Raw genomic sequence first — 22,660 nt, 5'->3', positions numbered from 1 at the left:
TCCTGGTGGGTCAGTATTGCTGTGACCACAGTACAGTCTTTAGACCATATTATAGTGTTAGAAACATATTCATGCATATTTAATATGCATGTGACACCAACCTCTAAGGTCTCCAGCCACACTGAACAATGTAATTATGTCCTTTCAGTGAACTACTTGAAAGAGATGGGGCATGAGAACTCTCCAGTTCATACTTAACCCAGATGTTAACTAACAAAAAATACAGTTAGAAAATATCATTAATTAAAGGCCACTGGATTTTGTGAATTGTTTCCCTCTTTCAGTTTATGAATTCCATAAATTTTCTTATTTTTATAACCAGGAGTAGACATAAGAAGTAAACTCATAAGCAGTAATGAAATGAACCAAGAAGAACATTCCTCAAATGGAAAGCCATGATTCTAACAAGATTTTGCTAAGAGAAAAATAATGGAGTTCACAAAATTCTACACGGATACATGCTACTAAAAGGAAATGTGTAATTTTCTTATTAAAGGAATTGCATTCAGTTTGCAGGTTTCACAAAGGATTTTGGTAAAATTTTTATTAACAAAGATATTTGTGTTTTTCATGGATTGATCAGCTAGTCATATTTGTCATTAGTTTAAATAATTGAGTGGAATAGATTGGGAGTGGGGGGGTGAAAGCAAGTTAAGTTTGAATAAGAAACTAAAATGTAAGTTTTCTTTTCCTAATGCCTGTAGCATCTTAAGTTTATTACTAGGTTACTACTGCTATTAGTTGGTGCTTTGCAATGGTTTTCAGTGTCAAGAGAAAAGAAACATTTTTCTAGTGGAAAATTCATATGAAGATTATAGAGAAGCTGAATTAAATTGGAGATCAAAGAAAATGTACAAGTTGTACAAAGAGAAATAGGATATTTTAGGCCAAGAGTATCTTGAGTCAGTCCATTCCAATACTTTGCAATGAATTTGTTTTTTTGTTTTTTGTTTTGTTTTTTGAGAAAAGGGAGATGTCTTGAAATTCTATTTTCCTATGTACTATTCTAAACTAGCTGAGGTCATCTACTCTGTTTCTCCTATGTTTTCAGATACAAGCACAAATTCTTCCTTAAAAATAGGAGGCAGACTATGGTCTTTCTGGCTGAGAGATAAATATCAAAGAGACGTGGATGTATGTGTGTATGATCTATAATGTTTTCCAATTTGGATTATTATTGTAGCTTTAAAGTAAACATATTTGTCTTTACCTCTCTTTGACTTAAAATAAATGTATTCTTCCCTTCAAATATATTCTCTCATTTATTTCTCACAACTAAGTGAGATAATTATTTTCTCCTTCTTTTACAGATGAGGCTATTAAGGCCCATAAATGTAAAAAAGTTATATTAAGTGGTGGTCCTAAAGTAAGAACCTAGGTCTTTGACAATGAGCCTATTTTTTTTTCTAGGACATTGTACATGCAAATGAACATATCAGTAACAACAGCAAAAGTACCAATTTATTAGACAACTCTTAATGTTGAAAGTAGTACAACTAATACTCAGGTGATTTGAGTTCCAGAAATGGCCTGCAACCTCATGCATTCTACCCTTCTATCAGTATACCAAATGGCATATTGATCCATCTTTAAGTCATCTGTGGAGATGAAAATTTATAGGCAGTAAATGGATTGATAGAGGAAGGAAGGAAGGAAGGAAGGAAGGAAGGAAGGAAGGAAGGAAGGAAGGAAGGAAGGAAGGAAGGAAGGAAGGAAGGAAGGAAGGAAGGAAGGAAGGAAGGAAGGAAGGAAGGGAGAGAGAGAGGGAGGGAGGGAGGGAGGGAGGGAGGGAGGAAGGGAGAGAGAGAGGGAGGGAGGGAGGGAGGGAGGGAGGAAGGGACGGAGGGAGGAAAGGACAGGGGAAGGAAGCAGACACATATGCAGTTATGCACAGATAGCACTGGTCATACATTGACCAGTTATCACTTTATAATTTAAAATTATGCTGGTTTTTAGATATTACTTAATTCAAATATTAAATCTTTTCCCTTAATAAGCTAGGCTTTAGATACTCAACTGTTCTATTTCCTAAGACCTCGTAACAATTGCCCAGAACTTGGTGGCCCAAGACAATGAACATTTCTTTTTCTCACCAATCTGCAGTTTGCCAGGGCTTAATGGGAATAGCTCTCTGCTCCCTCTTACATTAGCTGAGGTGGGGAGGGAACTCAGGGTGTTCTTACTGCTCTCAGGGCTCTCGGGCATATGTGTGACTGTCAGCTGGGGGCCTTGGTCCTTCTCCATTTAGATCTCTGTATGGGCTGGTTTCCGCTTCCTCCTACAGTGGCTGGTTTCAGGCGCAAGCATCCAGAGGGAAAGAGCCAGGTAGAAGCTGTACCCTTTAATGACCTAGCCTTGGAAGTCACACTGAGTAACATTCACCATAGTCACAGGCCTGTTAACACTTAGAATCATTAAAAAGTTTCAATTAAAGTGAAGTGAAAGTTACTTATAGAATGATCAAGGGATTGGGACATATGCAGGTTTTTATCTTTTTTTTTTTTGGAAAAGAAATATACCATATCCTAAGACATTATTCTTAAGCTTTTGACAACTGGGAATGTAACAGAATTCACCTAACATCTGTGGAGCACCTTCTACATGCCAGACTTTATGGAAGGTGCTGGCAGTATATAAAATATAGGTTAGACATAGCTTCTAGATGCTGAAATCTTAGCTAAAAGAAACACTTATTAACCAAACAAGCAATAAATCATATAAAAAACTTTTCACATAAACTTTTTGTTCATTTGTAGAAAATTAATTCCATATATTGTAGAGTGTTAAGTCATTGAATTCATTAGTGTGGTATGTAGCTGCTTTCTTCAGCAATTGGACTTTTTGAAGCAAAATCAACCTACCAAAAAACACATATTTGGAAAATAAACTTAAAATTTCTAAAACATCTTAAGAAAAACAGAATCGCTTTTCCCCTGAGAGGAAGTTTGTACAACACGTGCATTTACGGGTCTGACCATCTGGGTCTGAATCTTGTTCTTTCTCTTACCAGCCAAATATGTGACCTTTAGCAAGTCACTTAACAACTGAATCTGTCCCTTCATCTGAAACTCGGCAATGTCATCATGATCACCATTAAAAATTATTTCCAATAGTTTGACATATTTTAATGTAGTAGTTAGCCTATTTTTATGCTTAGGATTATCCTGTTTTCTTTATTTTTCTAATTTTAGACATTTCTTTTTATAAATGAATATTCCTAAGAGTTTTAAAAACCTTACTCTTTTACTCCTAAATGCCTCAGTTAACTATTTCAAATGGGGAAACTGAGCTATAAACTTGTTAAATGTTTAATTGATGAGTGATATACACAAGATCCTACAGCAAGGCAGTAAGAGAAATGGGAGAACCTGGGACCAGACTTCCACTCCTGAGCCTTAATGGTTTAGAGTATGCTTCTTCTTTGTACTATTCATATTAATGAGCACAAGTCACGGTACAGTACTAACGGCCAAACAGCATCATGCTGATAATCTACAGTTAAGCTCTTTTCAGCTCTATACAAATCTCCCTTTTGGCTTGTGCTTGGAACTTGGCAGCTCTGTTTTTAGCAGTGTTCACATTTGGCTTACTGCATCCCTCAGAAGTGGCATATGAGAACTTTATCAGTTTATTCGGCATTTTAAGATGCATATCAGCGTTGTGTACTAGCACTTGACAGAGATAATAAATACTTCCCACCTTTCACTCCCTGTCCACTGACTGTATGTGAGTAATCTGCAGAAGTAGATAGGAGGATAAATAGAGAAATTCCAAGGAGTGGGGAGAAGAAAATGTGGACTCAATAACCTACCCTCAGAGTATGGTAACCAGGGTTGGAGGTGGAAATTAAAAGATAACCAAGGACAAGAACACTAGAACCTGAGCATGAGAAGCTAACTTGTCCATCTGTCCACACTGGTGGTAATTCTCTCTGCCTACTGAGAGGGTCAACAAGTCTGTTGACCATAATAGTTACAGCTATTCACTTCTTTCTGGTCTCTCCTCCATTGTTCATGTATCATTGTAGTGTTAGTGGATCCTCATAAATCCTCTTTACATTTTCCCATCTCTCATCCTGAGCACTGCACATTTATCAGGCACCTGTGCATCCACCCACCTCCCTGGCCATGATTCTGCCATGAACTTGAGACCCATTTATTTGGTGTCTCTTCAGTATTTCTCACAGGAAAATTCAACCCTTCACTGACGTTTCGCTATTGCCTTTCTTCTTCAGTAGTGAGGAAGATTTTCAGTCTCATTGTAGGTCAGTATTCAAATGTTAAGTTAAAAAATACATGTGTGTTTAGAAAGCTTGTACAAGGCAGCCCTTAGTATAACCTGATCAAAAGTGAATTGTCTGTTGAGTTAAAGATCCTCATTAGTGAAAAGTTCCAATCAGAATAATTTGTAAAATATAATCACATAGATAGTCTGAGTCTGGGAGCCAATAGTGTAACTATAGAAAGGAATTATTGTATAGAGTGCTTCTAAAATGTCTAGATTAGAAATTGTAGAAATAAGGATCTTAAAATATGTCATTTAAAATATTTATAACATTTAATCATATTTAAATACCTTTTGAATAGATATGGTTTAACATATGAATTACCATGTTAGTAATAATGGTGATCATAATATGAGTACCATACAATTTGAATTTACTATTGGGAGAAAAGTATATAACTATTAGCAAAAAATTATATTCAAGTTTTTCAATAATAGATACAAAGTAAAACTCGTAAACTAAGATATTCATTTCAGAGAACATTGAGCTTTTACCATTAATAAATTAAGATGATTAAGCCATTATTATGTAAAGCCCAAGTTAAATAGTTGATTGGGAAGGAGAAGTGTAGCTATTGTAAGGAGAGAAAAAATAAATAAATCTCAGGTTTTTATAGCCTTACTGAAAAGTTGCTCCTTTTTTGTACAAATCCTTGAGTTGAATTTAACTTATGGTGGAATTTCAGATTTATTATCATACATATTAAAACTTTCCTAGCCATCTCACTAGGTCATTTGTTTATTTTGTATGTGTTATTAATTTACAGAACATCAAAAATCCAAATACTTTACTAAGAAGTAGAAAACAAAGTATATTCACATGCATGTGTATGTATGATTTGATTTGCTTTACTTACTGTCTGGCATAGATGAGTATTTATAAATAATCATCTTGATCATTACACTTGTTATAATTAAACAATGAAGTGGCATCAGTAGTAGTAATCATGAGATAATTACATCTCTTGTGTAATTAGCAGGTATAGGACACAGCCAAGTGTCTGTAATGCCTTAGAGTGTGATTATATTATGATGAGTATACCCTGTAGATTGCCTAATTTCCATTGTAAAATCTGTACATTTTTGTGAAAGCTTGTTTTCAAAATGAATTTTTCTCTTTATGAGACTTGTATTAATAGTTGTACTTTTGAAGAGTCAATAAAGTTTACTATGGTTCAGTAGTTATTTTTTCCTGTATTCCATTGCCTGTTGATTCTCTCCACACTGTTATCTACATCAATATCCAATAATCTAAAGTGATATGGAAAATAATTAGTAACCCAAATGTCTTACCCAAATATTTAGACATTTGTTAAGATTAAAATTCCACAGAGAAAAAACGTGCTAAGGAGTAACTGAATTATTTGGCACTTCAGCTGTATACTGCTGCTCTAAACACAATAGACATTACTTATTGTTGGATAGCTTAATATTGTAGCATGTTTTAATTTTTCCACCATAGGCCATATCAGAAAAACAGTATTAAATAATATCGATACATTTGGTGCTGTATCTTTTTAATATTGCTTGTCCAATCAATTTGTTGGAATTGCCTGATCAGTTTAGAAGCCTTTTCTTTTTTCTAACTGAATCAGATGACTGGCTGGCTGACTTGACATTGCTTTTGTTTATCTCTGAATGATGCCCTTTCAAGGTCAAAGATCTAATGGATACAATGGGGATCACTGAAAAGGAAGACAAGTGCTTTCTTTTGTAAGTGATTATTTCTGTTCAAGATGTCAGAGGCATGCAGACTCCAACACTAACTGTAGGCTTACATCTGTGTATTCCCCAGTGCAACAATGACTATGTGCCTGTGTGTGGCTCCAACGGGGAGAGCTACCAGAATGAGTGTTACCTGCGGCAGGCTGCATGCAAACAGCAGAGTGAGATACTTGTGATGTCTGAAGGATCGTGTGCCACGGGTATGTATGTATGCTCATGAAGACTCCCCAAAACGTTCCAAAACCATGTCTTGTTTTTCCTGTTATGTAATCTCCAAATTAGTAATTCAGATTGTGTATTAGCTAGAGAAGCCTCTTACTCTTTTGTACAAAGCATGCATTATTCTTATTCTATGTCTTTTAACATTTCAAATCACTTTTGGAAGAAAGAGAAACTCTGCCATAATAATGCCAGCAGACTTTAATACGTATGTTATTTAATGAAGTGCAGACAGTTGAATAATATAATTAGAAATCTAGATTAACCATCCATGTGCCAAGCATGTAGAAACCTACCCATGCATGGATAAAGTTTGTTTGTTTACTTATTTGTTTGTTTTGAACAATTGCATAATCTGCTGGAGGGCAGCTTTGAAGATTTGGATTTGAGAGTTATTAAGTGGCTAACCTTAGTGCTACAAAATGTTCTTTTTACCATTTTGCAGATTATATTGAAAAAGTTATTGGGATAGACATTACTTTTAGTGACTTCTGTACATTCTGACACAGTCAGTTTGGGATTCTGCAAAACTTTTTAGTCCTATTGTACCAAGAATTCTCTGAAGAAAGTGAGGAAGAAGAGTGACTTCATTTGCTCTTTAGCATTTTAGGTTTTCCTTTTATGTACAGTGGCTATTAAGGCTAACCAACATTACAGGCAGAAAAAGGAAAAAAAAAAGGGAAGCAAACAAAGCTGAACTCGATAGAGCAATGCTTTAAAATGGAGCTGTATTTTCAGGTTAGGTTGAGACATGAAAACTATACATACAGTAAAGAAACTTTAGTGTCTCATTATAGTTTTCCATCATGGCAAATAAGTATCTTTCTGGAAAGTCATCACTCTGAGGAATTTGGTAATATAAGCATATGTAGGAAAAAATAATAGTGATATAAAATATGAACTTCCTTCAAAAATGGCAATGCACAATAGTGCTAGGAAAAGTCTATTATATTGAAAAGTCCCCCCTAGATAACATGTTTACATTCTAGGGAACTATGTTAAAAGTCGTGCGTCTGATGGTTGGGGCAGGACTGTAGATGAGCAAGGAGAACATCTCATACAAAAGATTATCTTAAGCCTATTGATGTTTAGTCATTTATAATGTTCCAAGTTATACCAGTGACTACTGAGGTGTCTAAGAATGAGCATCAGATGGGTATTATTTCTCATAGACAATGATATGGGCTTTTTTATTTTGGTTTTGGCTTTTAAGTAGTCTTTCCTCCTACATGGTGTTTGCCTCACAATGTGAATGTCCTTCACATGGAAGGGTGATCAGGAGGCAAGCTGGACTGCTGCCCTACTTGCTTCTGATTTGCCAAGCAGATCATTGCTGCTCCAACTGCGAGTGAGACATAATGAATGAAAAAGACAGTTACACATGAGAGTCATTGGACTTGTGTCCGCAGTAAGGAAGAAGGAGGATTAGCATGCTACCCTTATAGTAAAGATGTGGGAAACATAAAGAAAGACAAGGAGCAATTAATTATGAAAAATCACTCTGCCATACCTAAGGAACAAAATTAAAAGTGATACTATAAGACAAATGGAATGGGAAAAAAACGGAATCTTTGACTCCCAGAAGCCAGGAATGATACTGGCAAATGCCAGATAGTACTGAGGAAAGAATTCACTTGAGATCACGTAGGGTACATATCTGTCTCTGACAATAGCCAAATGAGAATGGGCCAGCAATAATAGTACTAAACAGCCCTGAAGTTATGATTGTGGCGAACAACTTTTGGTAGCATAATCTCTCTTACTTGCCAGACTCCAAAGTCTTATAAGTACATGCAATCAACGGTCTCCTGATTCATTTAAATCTTTCCATTCTAGTCCCTAATGTATTCGTTATACTATGAAAATAAATACTTTGCCAAGTAAATTTAATCACAATTGAGTAAGTTATACCTAGCTTATTTACACACTTAGATTTCTGCAGAATTTAATTAGTAAGCTTGTCTTGCTGAATGCATCTTCCATTGACTTGTGAATCTAAAAGGTTTTTGGGCTAAATAATGATGGAGGGACCCAAATGATTTTGATTAACTAGGTCTGACTGTAAATAAATTGAAGTTCTAACTTTTGATCTAAAAGATATTCTCATTCTTTTCTTCATAAATTTCCCATTTTTTAAAAATGGTATTTAACATTGAGTGGAGGTAACAAGATGTGATCTCCAGGAATAAAAGGCAGAAGAAGATATAACTTTATATTTAATATATTTCGCTGAACTGAACAATTTTTTTTTGTCCAGAAAATGGTTTCCTATTGGGCCATCTGCTCAATAGCCTAACTATCAATTTAACAAGAAATGCATTGACTAGGAGCCCATATTCAGGCCCAATAGCATAATCTCTTTTCTTAAGTTTTTCTGTTTCGCTTATAAAGCTTACTAGGCTGCTTATATCTGGTTTGCCAAGATGACTCATTTATAGTAAAGAAACCATTAAAGCTTCCAATCACTATGTTATAATGATGCCGTGGACTTAAGTGATTATTTTTTTCAATCGATTCTTCCTTTCTTCCCATGCTACTTAATTTGGGTCAAAACAAAAATTTTTTAAGGACCATATTCCCTTGTATTTTTAGAAACACACATGTGAAATACAAGCAATTTAGTTAATGTGAGTCTCCATCATACCGCTGATCCCTGCTCCTTTAAACAACTGCTTCTTCGTGGCAGTGTTAATGCCTAACATGATAATGGAGGACTAGTGGGAAGACATCCACACTTCATATGTATCAGCATCCTGTGGATTTTCATACATGTGGTGCCTCTCAATCAAGTGTCATGGAGGCAGACAAATAGAAGAAATGTTTTATTTTAATTAGACTAAAACACCAAACACAAATCCATAGAAGTGGCATTTAATATAGTTCCTAAACCTGGCTGAAATTTCAGTGTGAGATGAGAGCATATCAGACAGAGAATACCAGTATGAGTCTTATTTCCCAGTATTAACATTAAAAATATATAACCAAATGTATTTAGTAGAAGTAGGAAGGCAGAAGGAACATAATGTCTACATTGAACAGTTGGAAACTTATGGCAACTCAATGGTCTTGATTCCAACTAGAAAACTTGGTGTTTCTGGGAACTAAGTTCTCAGAAATAGTCAACTTCAACCAGTTGTAATTATATAGGAGGGAGGAGGAGAGAAGAAATGAAGAACGAGAAATGCAAAAGGGAGATTGTTCAGCCAGCATCACCTAGGGTATATCCAATTTTAAGCACAAAGGCAAACGTTAATCTCACTTTTCTACTTATTTCCGGAACAAAGGATGTTTTCGGTGGCAGATAGACTCATCTACAATTGTGGTGTTTGGAAAACATATTAACAATTATATAAAAAGATACTCATTTTAAAACTGTTTTTCTCTTTGTGCGTATGTGATTTACAAGAATTTAAACCTTAATTATGAGTTTGTTTTCCACACATTTTAGACTGTTTAATTTCTAAATGTCACTGATTGTTACAGGCATCTCATTTTCAGTTTTTGTTGCTGTTAACGGCACCAAATTCATCCTTACTTAAATAAAAATATGAGAGATTTTATATAATCAAGTTTAGGAATTATTCCAAAGCTAGATTAACACGTTTCTCATAGATTTTAAGAATAAAAATCATAGAGACTTTTTAATGTTATAGTATAGACATCAAATTGATGTGAATATACATTTTCATACTAAATATTAGTAATTTTCTCAATTACATTACTGTCTTAGTTAAGAAAGTAAACATGAACTAAAAAAGTCAAAAATATTTTTTGAATATGTTTTTCAGCAAAAACAAAGTATTTCTTTTCTCCCCCCAGATGCAGGATCAGGATCTGGAGATGGAGGTAGGAGTTGCCTTTTTATATATTTCATGACTTACATGTGGATATAATATATGGATATTTACTCATGTATTTACCATTACAGATATCTGAGACAAATTTACATTATACATGTTAGGGAAGGAAACAAAATCATTTTCCTAATTAAGCAAATATATATACCATACAAATTATTTGATATATTTTGTGAATCATACTTATCTTCCTTATTCATTTATTTGTTTGTGAGTATTACCTTTCAGCTAGAAAAGCATGTCAAAACTTCCTAACAGAAGCTTCCTTGCATAATTGGCAGGAAAAGAAGAACTCAGAAGAAAATTGTTTAAATATTAAGTTTTTAAAATATATAATATTGCTCTCAAATATCAGGTATTATTAACATGTACATAACATATAAACAAGGTCTAAGTTATGAAATTAATAATTTGAAAGTAAAGGAGCTTTAGTTCATAAAAGAAAAGTAAAAGAAAAAATAAAATTTAAGCCAATGAAAATAAAATAATTCCTCTGTCTCTGATTAAATTAATCTATATTTATTTTTCATAAAGTAAGATGTTTTCACTATTTTATTGTGTGTTTAAGAAAAAGTATATAAGAGAAAGGCAGACACTATAAAATTTTGATCTGATGTACTGACTGCCAAATAAGATTTTATTTATAGATTGAACCTTCATTGTAAATTTCCCCAAATGCTTTTTCAAATGAAATCCAAACAAAATTCCACCTTTATATAAAACAAGAAGAAAAAAAAAATCCTAGGTATAATTTCAACAAGAATAATAAAAAAAGAATGAATAAAAGCATAGGCCTTGCTTATGTTGGATGAATAAAAACACAGACCTCAAGGCCTTGCTTAAGTTGTAAAACATGATTAAATGTATGGTTCCAAATATATTTTAGTATTTAAATGAAGAATTTTATAAAAGATAAACACAAGAAGATCTTGTGTTTATATTCCTTTTATATATTCCTTTTATATATTCCTTTATAAAATCTATGCTAACTATTCCAAAGGCTAACTTTGTTTAGGTAAAACCTGTTTACTTTGTGTCCAACATGGTCTGCAAGTGTGTGTTCATTCATAAAGATAATTTGTAGAGTAATAAGAAACAAATACCATATACAAATCTTTAAGGTTGTGTTTTCCCATCTCAATTATTGTATCCTCTTATTTTAGTGTTTAAGAAAACTCATTAATATAATCAGAACATAAGATCTGCTGTTTATGGAATTCTGTTTTCAAACAAATGTTCGTTGGAAAGGCCTCTACATCAAATAACTTTTTTGGATAGAATCACAGTTGAAAAAAATTTCAGGATAAACTCTGTATGTATTTAATAGGCAGGTAATGTATGGACCAAATTCCAAAGAATCTCAGAAAGCGGTTGAAAGGAAAAGATTGGTATTTCAAGTACTTATATATATGGAAATTTAATGTTGTAAATAAGAAAACGGGTGTGTGTGGGAGGGATAATAACATCTTATCCACCCACAAATTTCCGGAAGCAACAAATAGCGCAGTAAGAAAAAAGTATTAAAGGAGACTCCTCTTAAAATCCAGGGGTACGTGGGTGGTTAAAGGATAATTATTAACCCCTGCTTTTCTCTCAAAATCTTTCAGTCATATTATAAAGACAAAGCTATGAATATTTTCCATTATTCTCTTTAAAAATATTTTCTGGCTGATTATATTTTTGATGGATTTCTTAAACAAAATTAATTTTTTTGAATGTGGAAACTATATTTTAACTATTAAAATAATTGTAAATATATTATCCTGCTGTAGGTCTGGAAAAATCCACAGTTTTAATAATATCTTAAGGGAAGTTGTATGATAGTATCTGTAGAAATAAAATGCCTCTTAGATGTCCATCATAGATAAAATGATGTTTTTAAAAAAAAGGGTTTATTTTAATTTCATGAGGTAAAATGAAGCACTGGGCCTGTATTCAACTTAGATAACTGTATCGTTTTAAGAGGATTCCCTAATAGGTTAATGTCAGATAATACAGAGCAACAAATCAAATTTATATCCATTATTTGTACAAAGAAAGCTTGATTTTTAGTTATCCAGGTAATTGCCATTATAGTAACTTTGGTGTATAAAACTAGTTATGTTTTTACTAGTACTCAAAATTGTTTTGTGCAATTCTGTCCTATTTTGTGAAAATATTACTCAGATATCCATAATTAACACATTTACATACATTTTGCATAGAATAAGAATTGTTTACATTGGAACAAATGCAGACCCTAGGCTTCTATTTCTAATTATGTGAATTGCTGAAAATTGGGAAACTGTATTGTAAGAAGTTTGAGAACTTAAAAAATCATTTAAAAAGAACCCTTATGTTTCTAATGTGGAGTTGATATTCAGGAATTTGATTGAACTGAACAGCCTAGTATAACCTGGGTGCCATGGCAAGGTTTCTGCAGCTGTAACAATGAATAGGACACAGTTTTTTACACTGAAGGAGACTGCATGTAAATTCTGTTCTCAGCACACATGGGAAAATTATGATTCTAATTATCAAAAGAAAAATAATCCCCTGCAGAAATAAAGTGTTAAATATACCGTAAATAACAAGGAACTGAATATTCATTCCATAAAATATTCTTATGTAAGGCTAAGTAATTTTTTTCTTCCATGTTGCTGAACACATTCCCTTTCCTGACTTGGCTTTGTACCTTTCTCACCTTACTGTCACGGTCAAGTTCTGGCAAGCACATTGTGCCTCACCACTCATTTTCTCCACTGGGTTCAGATTACAGCCAGAGTCTGACAGACATCAGATGTAAGCCGCTTCAGCTGAAATACTTATTCAGTAAAGAAATTCTACCATGTATGCAAGTCTGAGGTTCTTCCAGGGCAATTTATATGGGCGGGAAGCTGAAACTGTCCTCACTTTTTGCTGTCCAGCACCTAAGAGCTGCTGTTCTGCCTGGAGATGGGTTTACAGCTGTATGAAAGGCAATCGAAATCTCAATCTCAGCTTTTCATAGGCTGGAATCCATTTTGCTTTCTCTTACCTCAAAGAAAACAATATTGCAAGGGAGTAATGAAATAGTGGTGGAATGAATGAGGAACATGTAATTGATAATGAAAATGGAAAAATACAAAAAGCAAACTGAATGAGGAAAGCAAAGTAAAAATGATGGAAAATGAAAAGGGAGAAGAAAGGAATCTCTGTTATCACATTGCTGTACATTGTTTCCACACATGACTGCCATCTTAAAAGTGACAATAACTTTTTTTCTTCCAGTAACATTTGTCTGAATTTCTAGAGATTGCTTGGGAGTGTGGAATGGATGCTACAAACTTTTGTCTGAATCATCATATGGGTTTTTAAAAACCATGTCTCAGAAAGTACATGTAATCATTGTGTGCAGTGTGATAGAAATTGCTTTGGATTATGAATCAGAAAAAAATGCATTCTAGATTTTTAATTGGCTTAAAGGACACCCATTTGATTTTACTTGATTTCCTTGGAGAGTCATTTATTTTATCAGTAATGCAAAGAACTTTGAACTTCAGAAAGTTAAAAGTGAAATTAAAATAATTTATATTACTTTTGCTCTATATTCCCATTTACTCTAACAATACAATTTCTGTGAAGAGTTTAATTAGGAATTTGAATCTTTTCATTAATGATTTTTAATTCCATGGTTTAAAGTACTGATGCTGAGATAATAAGAACTCTAATCATAGTTTTCAGCATTTAGAGGAAGCAGCTAATACTACACCTTGAAGGGAATTGAAATCAATGTTGATTTTAGAGTAACTGCAGTTATTCAAGATAGATAAGAAATGATGAAATTTCTCATGTTAAAAATTTCAAAACAGTAAATAATTATTCTTAAAACTACAATTGTAGGCATATTGCTTCCAGGAAAAGCCAAATGAGAGGGAGTCACAATATGAGGACCCAGCACACTTACAAGGAAGAATTTTCATCAGGGCTCTAAGCATTGCAACATTTTTGTAAGCAGATTTGAGCTTTTTAGAAAGATTTTTTTTAAAAGATGGGAAGATTGATGTCAGAACATGATTAGATTTATCTATAAGGATGCCTATACTGACATATAATTATTTGTAAAACACACTATAGTTTATAAAAAGCACTAGTGTAACATTTTATTTATTCACAGCAACAGTCTTTGGATGTGTGGATGATGATCATCAACGATGAGCATCTTACTCACAATCCGAACAGTGCCTATTGTAACTAAGCCGGGCCTTGAGCTTCAAGAAGGAAGGAAACTGTAGTCTACAAGATTACCGTCCTGTAGTAGTTCTTTGTAATAACTATACCAGACCCCATATTCTGTGCCTTATGTAAATCATAAACCTATCAACAATCATATGGAATTTCATTATGCCATCTCCTTATCCCCTTCCCACTGTAAATGTATCTCTAAAATCATCGATTCTATTCAACACAGTGCTCAAAACCCTATGGGTTTGTTACTGTCTGTTATGTAAGTAAATCATACCCCCAGTTCATGGTACATGGTCACTGCCGTCTATTCTCTTCTACTAATTTTCCCCTTCATCCCCCATCCCTAAACCCATTCCTTGTATTTTATAAATACTCACTGTAAGGCAGTTAATATATTTTAGTTCTTTGGGGGAAAAATGTATGGTTGCATGTTGCAGCAGGGCATAGTGGTTAAAAACACAGACTCAGGAACTAGAATCTGTGTGTTTGATCCTGGCTGCACCACTTACCAGCAATATGATCAGACAGGTTACTTAAATTCTCAGGGTTTAATGTCCTCCTCTGTGATCCTGGCAGGGTTTCCCAAGAAATAGACTCTGAGGCTGACATTTGAGTATTCTGTGTTTACTGAGTATTTCCTTCAGTATTAGCTTCTGTGGAAGGGAAGTAGAAGTCAGCAGAGGGAGAAGTTGAACTGGTGTAGTTAAAAAAAAGCCACAGCAAGGCTCATAAAGAGTTCTCCAGATGGGAAGGCCCCTATTCATTGTGCAGAATCAGGATGACGGGGCTGGCTTTCACATCCCACCATTGATTTCCATTGATGTGGGTGATCCCAAAAAGGGAGTGTTACCTTGGGCCATGTAGCTCTCTTCCCCTGCAGACTAGAACTGCAGAGGGATTAGCCGTGAGCTGCCTGTGTACGATGCTCCTAGCAGCTGAGAAGGGTAAAATGTAGATATTGCCTGTGGCATCGTCTACAGTCTATAAAATGCAAAACAAGGAATGAAACAGATAAAATCCTTGCACTTGCAGAGCTTCTGTCTTGTGAGGAGACCCAAACAGTAAACAAACAAACAAGGAAAAATATAGATTGTCAGGTAGTAATACTGTTATGTAGGAGGAAACACATGGAATAAGGCAAGGTGAGGGGGTGTTGCTAAATAGTTTGGGCTAATCAGAACGACCTGGACAAAGATAAGGAGGATGTGAAGGAGCAAGTCGTGCAGATCATTGAGCTCTGAAAAAGGTGCGTAGCTGGGGTTCCGAGAAAGTCGAGGGTGTTAGTTGGATTAAAGTGAGTGAGAGGTTATTGGAGATGAGGAAGGGAGGTGAGGCTGATCCTGCAGACTGCTGGGGGCGTTGGGCTTCCTGTGAATGAGCTGGGAGCCATCAGGGGTCTGCAGAGGAGAATATTGTGATCTGACTGATGACTTTACAAGATCTGTGCTGAGAACAACTACATTGAAGCAAGGCAAGAAGTGAGGAAAACCAAAGGTAAAATTTCTTTTGTCTGGTTATGGATGATTTTCAGAAGTTGGTGGTATATTCACTAGAGTATTATCTTAGAACCCCGTTCTGCTACCCTTCTGAGGGACATTCTCTACGGTTCTTTACTGGATGGATAGCCTAGGTTTTGCTGTAGTTGAATCCATTTTTTTTCCTCTTAAGGTATTTTTGTTTTGGGGTTTTTATTTAAAACATCCTCCTGTTTTGATATTTTTAAGCAAGCAGAAAATCTCACTTGTTACCAATACATAGGAATCTTTGCATGCTGCAGTGCATACCAAATTACACTGACATTGCTTCAAATTTGGTTTTGAAAATATAGCCTTTTGTTTACTGTACTAAATGTATAATACATATTGTAGCATATGATTTTCTGTGTGTACTTTACAAAGAGCAATTTCATTTTCTCTGGTAAATTACACACTTGTTATAGCTTTGGGATTTAAAAAAATCCAGGAATAAATAGAAAACAATGTGTTTAAATAATGTTAACATCCTGGCTCAAATGAGTCAAACCGAAAGAATTATTCCAGTGCCTGTCAGTTAGTAAACTGGTTCTGAAAATTCTTTAATTTTGTGTTCCTTGCTGATCTCTGAGAAGAATAAAATAACTGGATCTTAAATAAGGTTGGACTGATGCTTCCAAGAACCTGTTCAGCAGATGGATCATTTAAATGGATCCGTTCCTAATTTAAAATTTTTTTATAAACCTAATCTTTAGAAGATTAATCTAAAAAGCTTAACCATTTTCTCTCATTTTCCAGTTGCTCTTCTTACTCCTTAACCCTATCGTTTGGCTAACGAGGTGGCAGTTTTGTTATTACCTTCTTCTGGTGAAGGCCACAGACAGAAAGATCATTACTGTGGAATCAGTTAAAGAGGGGACCCATTTGCATGATGGCTTTTCCACAAAACTGATGTACTCTGCACATATGTGTTCCTTGCTAAATTGAGAAATTCTGCGTGATCTTGTCAGCATTGAATTAGGGTGAGAGGCATTCCAGACACACTACCCACCCTCTCCAGAGACTGTAGCATTAACAGCAAACCGTGACCTTTGACAAGTAGAATTTCTGACACATTGATTTAAGTGGTAGTGGTGGAAACTTGGTGAAAAGACATGTTGAGCTATGGAGTGTCATTTTTTCCTGAACCCCTAGAGCTTTGTGATGTAGTTTGAGGTCTAATTCTTAAGGGCTGGAGAATTTACAATGTAGAGGATTTTATTCAGTTACCCAAAAGACAACCATAATAGCAGCTTGAATGTGGTTATCTTTGAAAGTAGGTGTTATTTTTAAATATAATTAAAGCGAAACACAGCTGGCAGTTTAGAGAAAAAAGAGAATTAGTAGTAGAGTTATTATACTGAATCTTAAATAGTGGGATGATATTAAATGGTTATGTTCTGGAAGCTCATGCTCTTATGCTTTTGAAGTCCATGCTGCCCAACCACATTTAGGCATTGATTCAGGAAGCTCCCTTTTGCCTTTTACAAAGAGTGAGCTCCCTCATGCTGAGCTCTGCTGTGAAATAGAATGTGGCAGAGTTATTAAGCACGTCCAATCCTATGTATTTGCACACTCTGTGGATTTCCTATTGTGAATACTGCTCAAATCTATATCTCCAGATGCTCCACCAATCCCGTCTTTCAGTCCCTAGTCATCTCTTGTCTATAACATTGAAAGAAAGCCTCCTAACAAGCCTCCTTGCTTCCCATGTTATCATCCTGAAGTTGTCTTGCTTGCACAGTCAGAATGATTTATATAAAATGCTTATCTGAGCATATCATTCTCCTGTTTACAACCCAGCAATGACTGTCCATCATCCTTAGAATAAAAGTCAGTCTTCCAATAGGAGGTACAAAGTTTACCTACAGAACTGGCCCAGTACCCGCCTCTCCATCCTATCATTAATCTTCTACACCTCAGACTCGACGCTCCAGTTATACCTTCTCACTGGGAGTAGTTCACTAGGATACACCACCAATTGATTTGTGCCTCTCTGCTTTGCTAATGCTCTTCCCTTTTCCTGAAATCTTTACCATGTTTTTGCCTAAATATTATTCACTTCCCAAGAATAAATAAGGGGTCATATTCTACAGGAGGACTTCCTTCAATCCCGATTGACTAAATATCTCTCATCAATTCTCCTTTGTAATGCCAATCTGATTCATTGAATAATCTGTTTGTACATGTGTCTGGAGTTCATTTCTACTGACACTCTGATATGCTGAGCACAAGGCCTGGAGCTTAGTAGGGTCTCATTACATATTTGCTTAGCTGAACTAAAGCTCTAACACTTGGAGCAACAACAAAAACAGATGTTCTTAAGTTCTGAAATGTTCCCATTCACATTTGCAAACTACAGCTTAAAATATTTGAAATTCTAAAATAAAATTTGAATATGAAGGCTTTCATGTACTAACATAACTGTAGAATTACTTTAATTTCATAGAAGAGGACTGAAAAACAACAAGTAAAAAGTCAGAGCATGATCCATCCAGCAAGAGTAAGGCAAGAAGATGATATTCAGTGACCTAAACCAGCTTCAAAAATAAGCATTCCCTTATATATCCAGGACCTAAAGAAAATCCAGGGAACCCAAAAGGAGCCTTGCAAAAATAGACTACAGTCTTAACCCAAAAGGCTTTGCCTTTATTTTTAAAGTGCATGATCTGATAAGTAGGATATCAACTTGTTCACTTGTGATTTACCTTATCCTCCTAACAGTGGTGTGCAGAGAATAAAAAAGAAGTTATTTTAGGATTCTAGTTAGTTAGTTTGCAGGTAATTGAGGTAATTTTACCCTATGTGAATACTTTATTCCACATCCAAATTACTTATTAAAATACCGAATGACTTTGGCCAGAGAATAGAATCATTTGGAAATCCATTTGATGCTTCCATTTAATTTGACATTGAACCAGTGAAAAGAAAAGTCTGTCTTTTCTGAACTTTCAAGGAATTGCAGTGATTACCCCACATAAAATGTACTTTAACATCAAAGAATATTACTTACAAAATAAACCACTGGATAGTAGTTCCTTACATCTATAAAGTTTCTTAATTTTATTAAATAAGAGAGTAGAACTCTGAGCTTCAGCTTCTAAGTTTTAAAATATGCAACAATATAGGGAGGAGGAAAAGGAAGCCTTCATGTGCTGCCATGGAGATTCTAGAGCAAGGGTGTTAGAGCACGTCAGCAGGCTGAAAGTAAAGATGTAATCGACAGAATTTTGTAAAACTGCGCCTGATATTGGTGATAAGTGCTTGATAAATATTGGTTAAATTAATAGATGGATGCATGAACTGGCAGAACAATGATGCTAACTCTTTTAATAGCAATTAGTTGATACATGTGTGGACATGGAGGTATCCGTCTTTACCTTCCCAATAATCACTAACTATGGCCCTCAACTTTCCTACAGTAGGCATTGGAAATGCTGTAAGAGACACCATTCCATGAGAAATCTTCAGAGTGATTCTGTTTCTCCCACCAACTCTTGAGTCATAGCTGTTACCCCCATCTCCATGCTCTTCTATCCCATTAATATCCTCCATAAATGAAGGTAGAGTACTGTGGTAATGCTCAGATACAAAATGTGTGTGTGCCCATACATGTGGTGCTCAAATGTAAAAGAAGATATTTGTGGGGGATAAAAAAGAGTTCGGAAAAGCAAGATAGAGCTATCTGGTAAGAGAGAAAAGGTTTCAATACAAAATGCCAGAAGAAAGAAGAAAGCAGTAATGTTTAACATTTTGTAGAAAAAGACTTTTAGTGTCCAAGTAAGGAACAAAAAGTGTGGAATTTTAAATAGCTGCAGCCTGGAGTAAGCTGTATTGTGTTTTTTTTATTCTGTTGTCATTAATCTACAATTACATGAAGAACATTATGTTTACTAGGGTTCCCCCTTCACCAAGTCCCCCCCACAAATCCCATTACAGTCACTGTCTATCAGCATAGTAAGATGCTGTAGAATCACTACTTGTCTTCTCTGTGTTGTAGAGCCCTCCCCATTCCCCCCACCAACATTATACATGCTAATCGTAATACCCCCTTTCTTCTTCCCTGCCCTTATCCCTCCCTTCCCACCCATCCTCCCCAGTCCCTTTCCCTTTGGTAACTGTTGGTTTATTCTTGGGTTCTGTGATTCTGCTGCTGTTTTGTTCCTTCAGTTTTTTTCTTTGTTCATATACTCCACATATAAGTGAAATCACTTGGTATTTGTCTTTCTCCGCTTGGCTTATTTCACTGAGAATAATACCCTCTAGCTCCATCCATGTTGTTGCAAATGGTAGGCTTTGTTTTCTTCTTATGGCTGAATAATATTCCATTGTGTATATGTACCACATCTTCTTTATCCATTCATCTACTGATGGACACTTAGGTTGCTTCCATTTCTTGGCTATTGTAAATAGTGCTGCAAGAAACATAGGGGTGCATCTGTCTTTTTCAAACTAGGCTGCTGCATTCTTAGGGTAAATTCCTAGGAGTGGAACTCCTGGGTCAAATAGTATTTCTATTTTGAGCATTTTGAGGAACCTCCATACTGCTTTCCACAATGGTTGAACTAATTTACATTCCCACCAGCAGTGTAAGAGGGAGGGTTCCGCTTTCTCCACAACCTTGCCAACATTTGTTGTTGTTTGTCTTTTGGATAGTAGCCATCCTTACTGGTGTGAGGTGATATCTCATTGTGGTTTTAATTTGCATTTCTCTGATAACTAGCAATGTGGAGCATCTTTTCATGTGTCTGGTGGCCATCTGAATTTCTTCTTTGGAGAACTGTCTGTTCAGCTTCTCTGCCCATTTTTTAATTGGATTATTTGCTTTTTTTATTGAGGTGTGTGAGATCTTTATATATTTTGAATGTCAACCCTCTATCAGATCTGTTATTTATGAATATATTCTCCCATACTGTAGGATGCCTTTTTGTTCTATTGATGGTGTCCTTTGCTGTATAGAAGCTTTTCAGCTTGATATAGTCCCACTTGTTTATTTTTGCTTTTCTTTTCCTTGCCTGGGGAGATATGTTCAAGAAGAGGTCACTCATGTTTATGTCTAAGAGATTTTTGCCTATGTTTTTTCTAAGAGTTTTATGGTTTCATGACTTACATTCAGGTCTTTGATCCATTTCGAATTTACTTTTGTGTATGGGGTTAGACAGTGATCCAGTTTCATTCTCTTACATGTTGTTGTCCAGTTTTGCCAGCACCATCTGTTGAAGAGACTCTCATTTCCCCATCGTATTTCCATGGCTCCTTTATCGTATATTAATTGACCATATATGTTTGGGTTAATGTCTGGAGACTCCAATCTGTTCCACTGGTCTGTGGCTCTGTTCTTGCACCAGTAACAAATTGTCTTGATTACTGTGGCTTTGTAGTAGAGCTTGAAGTTGGGGAGTGAGATCTCCCCTACTTTTTTCTTCCTTCTCAGGATTGCTTTGGCTATTCAGGGTCTTTGGTGGTTCCATATAAATTTTTGAACTATTTGTTCCAGTTTGTTGAATAATTTTGTTGGTAATTTGATAGGGATTGCATCAAATCTGTGTATTGTTTTGGGCAGGATGGCCATTTTGACGATATTAATTCTTCCTAGCCAAGAGCATGGAATGAGTTTCCATTTGTTAGTGTCCTCTTTAATTTCTCTTAAGAGTGTCTTATAGTTTTCAGGGTATAGGTCTTTCACTTCTTTGGTTAGGTTTATTCCTAGGTATTTTATTCTTTTTGATGCAATTGTGAATGGAATTATTTTCCTGATTTCTCTTTCTATTGGTTCATTGTTAGTGTATAGGAAAGCCACAGATTTCTGTGTGTTAATTTTGTATCCTGCATCTTTGCTGTATTCTGATATCAGTTCTAGTAGTTTTGGAATGGAGACTTTAGGGTTTTTTATGTTAGCTGTATTGTTTTTTAATATGTTCCAACTCTTAGCATATCTTTTTGTATTAACACATACAATATTTACCCAGTGAATGCATTTCTCCCTTCAATTGTTTCTATACCCCCAACACATTCATTTTGAGAAAAAAAATTAAGAAAAATGTGTTCCAGACATAGATTTTCTTCCTAACTCTACCCTGCACCCATTTTTCTCACCCATCTAAAATAACATTTAATAGCAGAGGATATTTCATTAGGGAAAAATAGGTTTCTTTCTTGGCAGCCAATACAGAGGTTGAAATCAGTGTTTCAGATTGCTGAGTAGGAGATCTGACAACCCTCCCTACCCCAGCACTTTTGAAAAGGTGTCCAATGGAACTTGAACACCTCACGATGCTGTTATACCAGAGAGTGTCCATCCAGTGAAGTGAGATTGAGAGATGCCACACATTTTGACCCCTTTTGAAGAGTCACCAATTAATTTTAGTTTGTCCAGGGTTTCCAGTTTCAGCACAAAATTCCTGCATCCCAGGGAACTCCTCAGTCCTTCAAACACTGGGATGATTGGTCACATTAGTCCCTTACTGGAAGAGAAATCTTCTGGTAAAGAAGGATGCTGATTTTGTTTAAAGAGTATTTTTCAAGAACACTTGACCATGAAACATTTTTCTTAAGCAAAGATATTAAAAATCAAAGGAATTAGTAATCTATGGTGCATACTTTGAACTCCAAAGGATTGGCTGAATAAATTTATGAAAAGAATTCTATTATACTCACTGTTATAATGTATTTGGTTCAACAATGACTTAATTTTTTCTATATTCAGAAATATTTTTCTAACTTTTTCTAAGTGCTTTTCAGCTCTACATACCTGAGAATTAAAAGTACTATTTCTGACATTTCTAGCACATGGTATTTACTGATAATGCTGAGGAAGCACTCCTTCCTAATTTTTGTACCTCTGGGAAAAGGCCAAGC

General features: G+C 35.2%; 1 protein-coding gene across 1 annotated transcript in view; it reads left to right on the top strand.

Annotated features, from left to right (window-relative positions):
- Nucleotides 1–22,660, top strand: part of TMEFF2 (transmembrane protein with EGF like and two follistatin like domains 2) — a 227,358-nt gene that overhangs the window by 4,232 nt on the left and 200,466 nt on the right. The window contains exons 3-4 of the mRNA XM_073218407.1: nt 6,080–6,209; nt 10,048–10,074. Of these exons, the coding sequence (XP_073074508.1) occupies nt 6,080–6,209; nt 10,048–10,074 (157 nt within the window). The remainder of the gene's footprint in view (nt 1–6,079; nt 6,210–10,047; nt 10,075–22,660) is intronic.

The sequence above is a fragment of the Manis javanica genome, chromosome 12, assembly GCF_040802235.1.
Source record: "Manis javanica isolate MJ-LG chromosome 12, MJ_LKY, whole genome shotgun sequence".
NCBI classification, from domain to species: Eukaryota; Metazoa; Chordata; class Mammalia; order Pholidota; family Manidae; genus Manis; species Manis javanica.
This window is presented reverse-complemented; position numbering and strand designations above follow the sequence as displayed.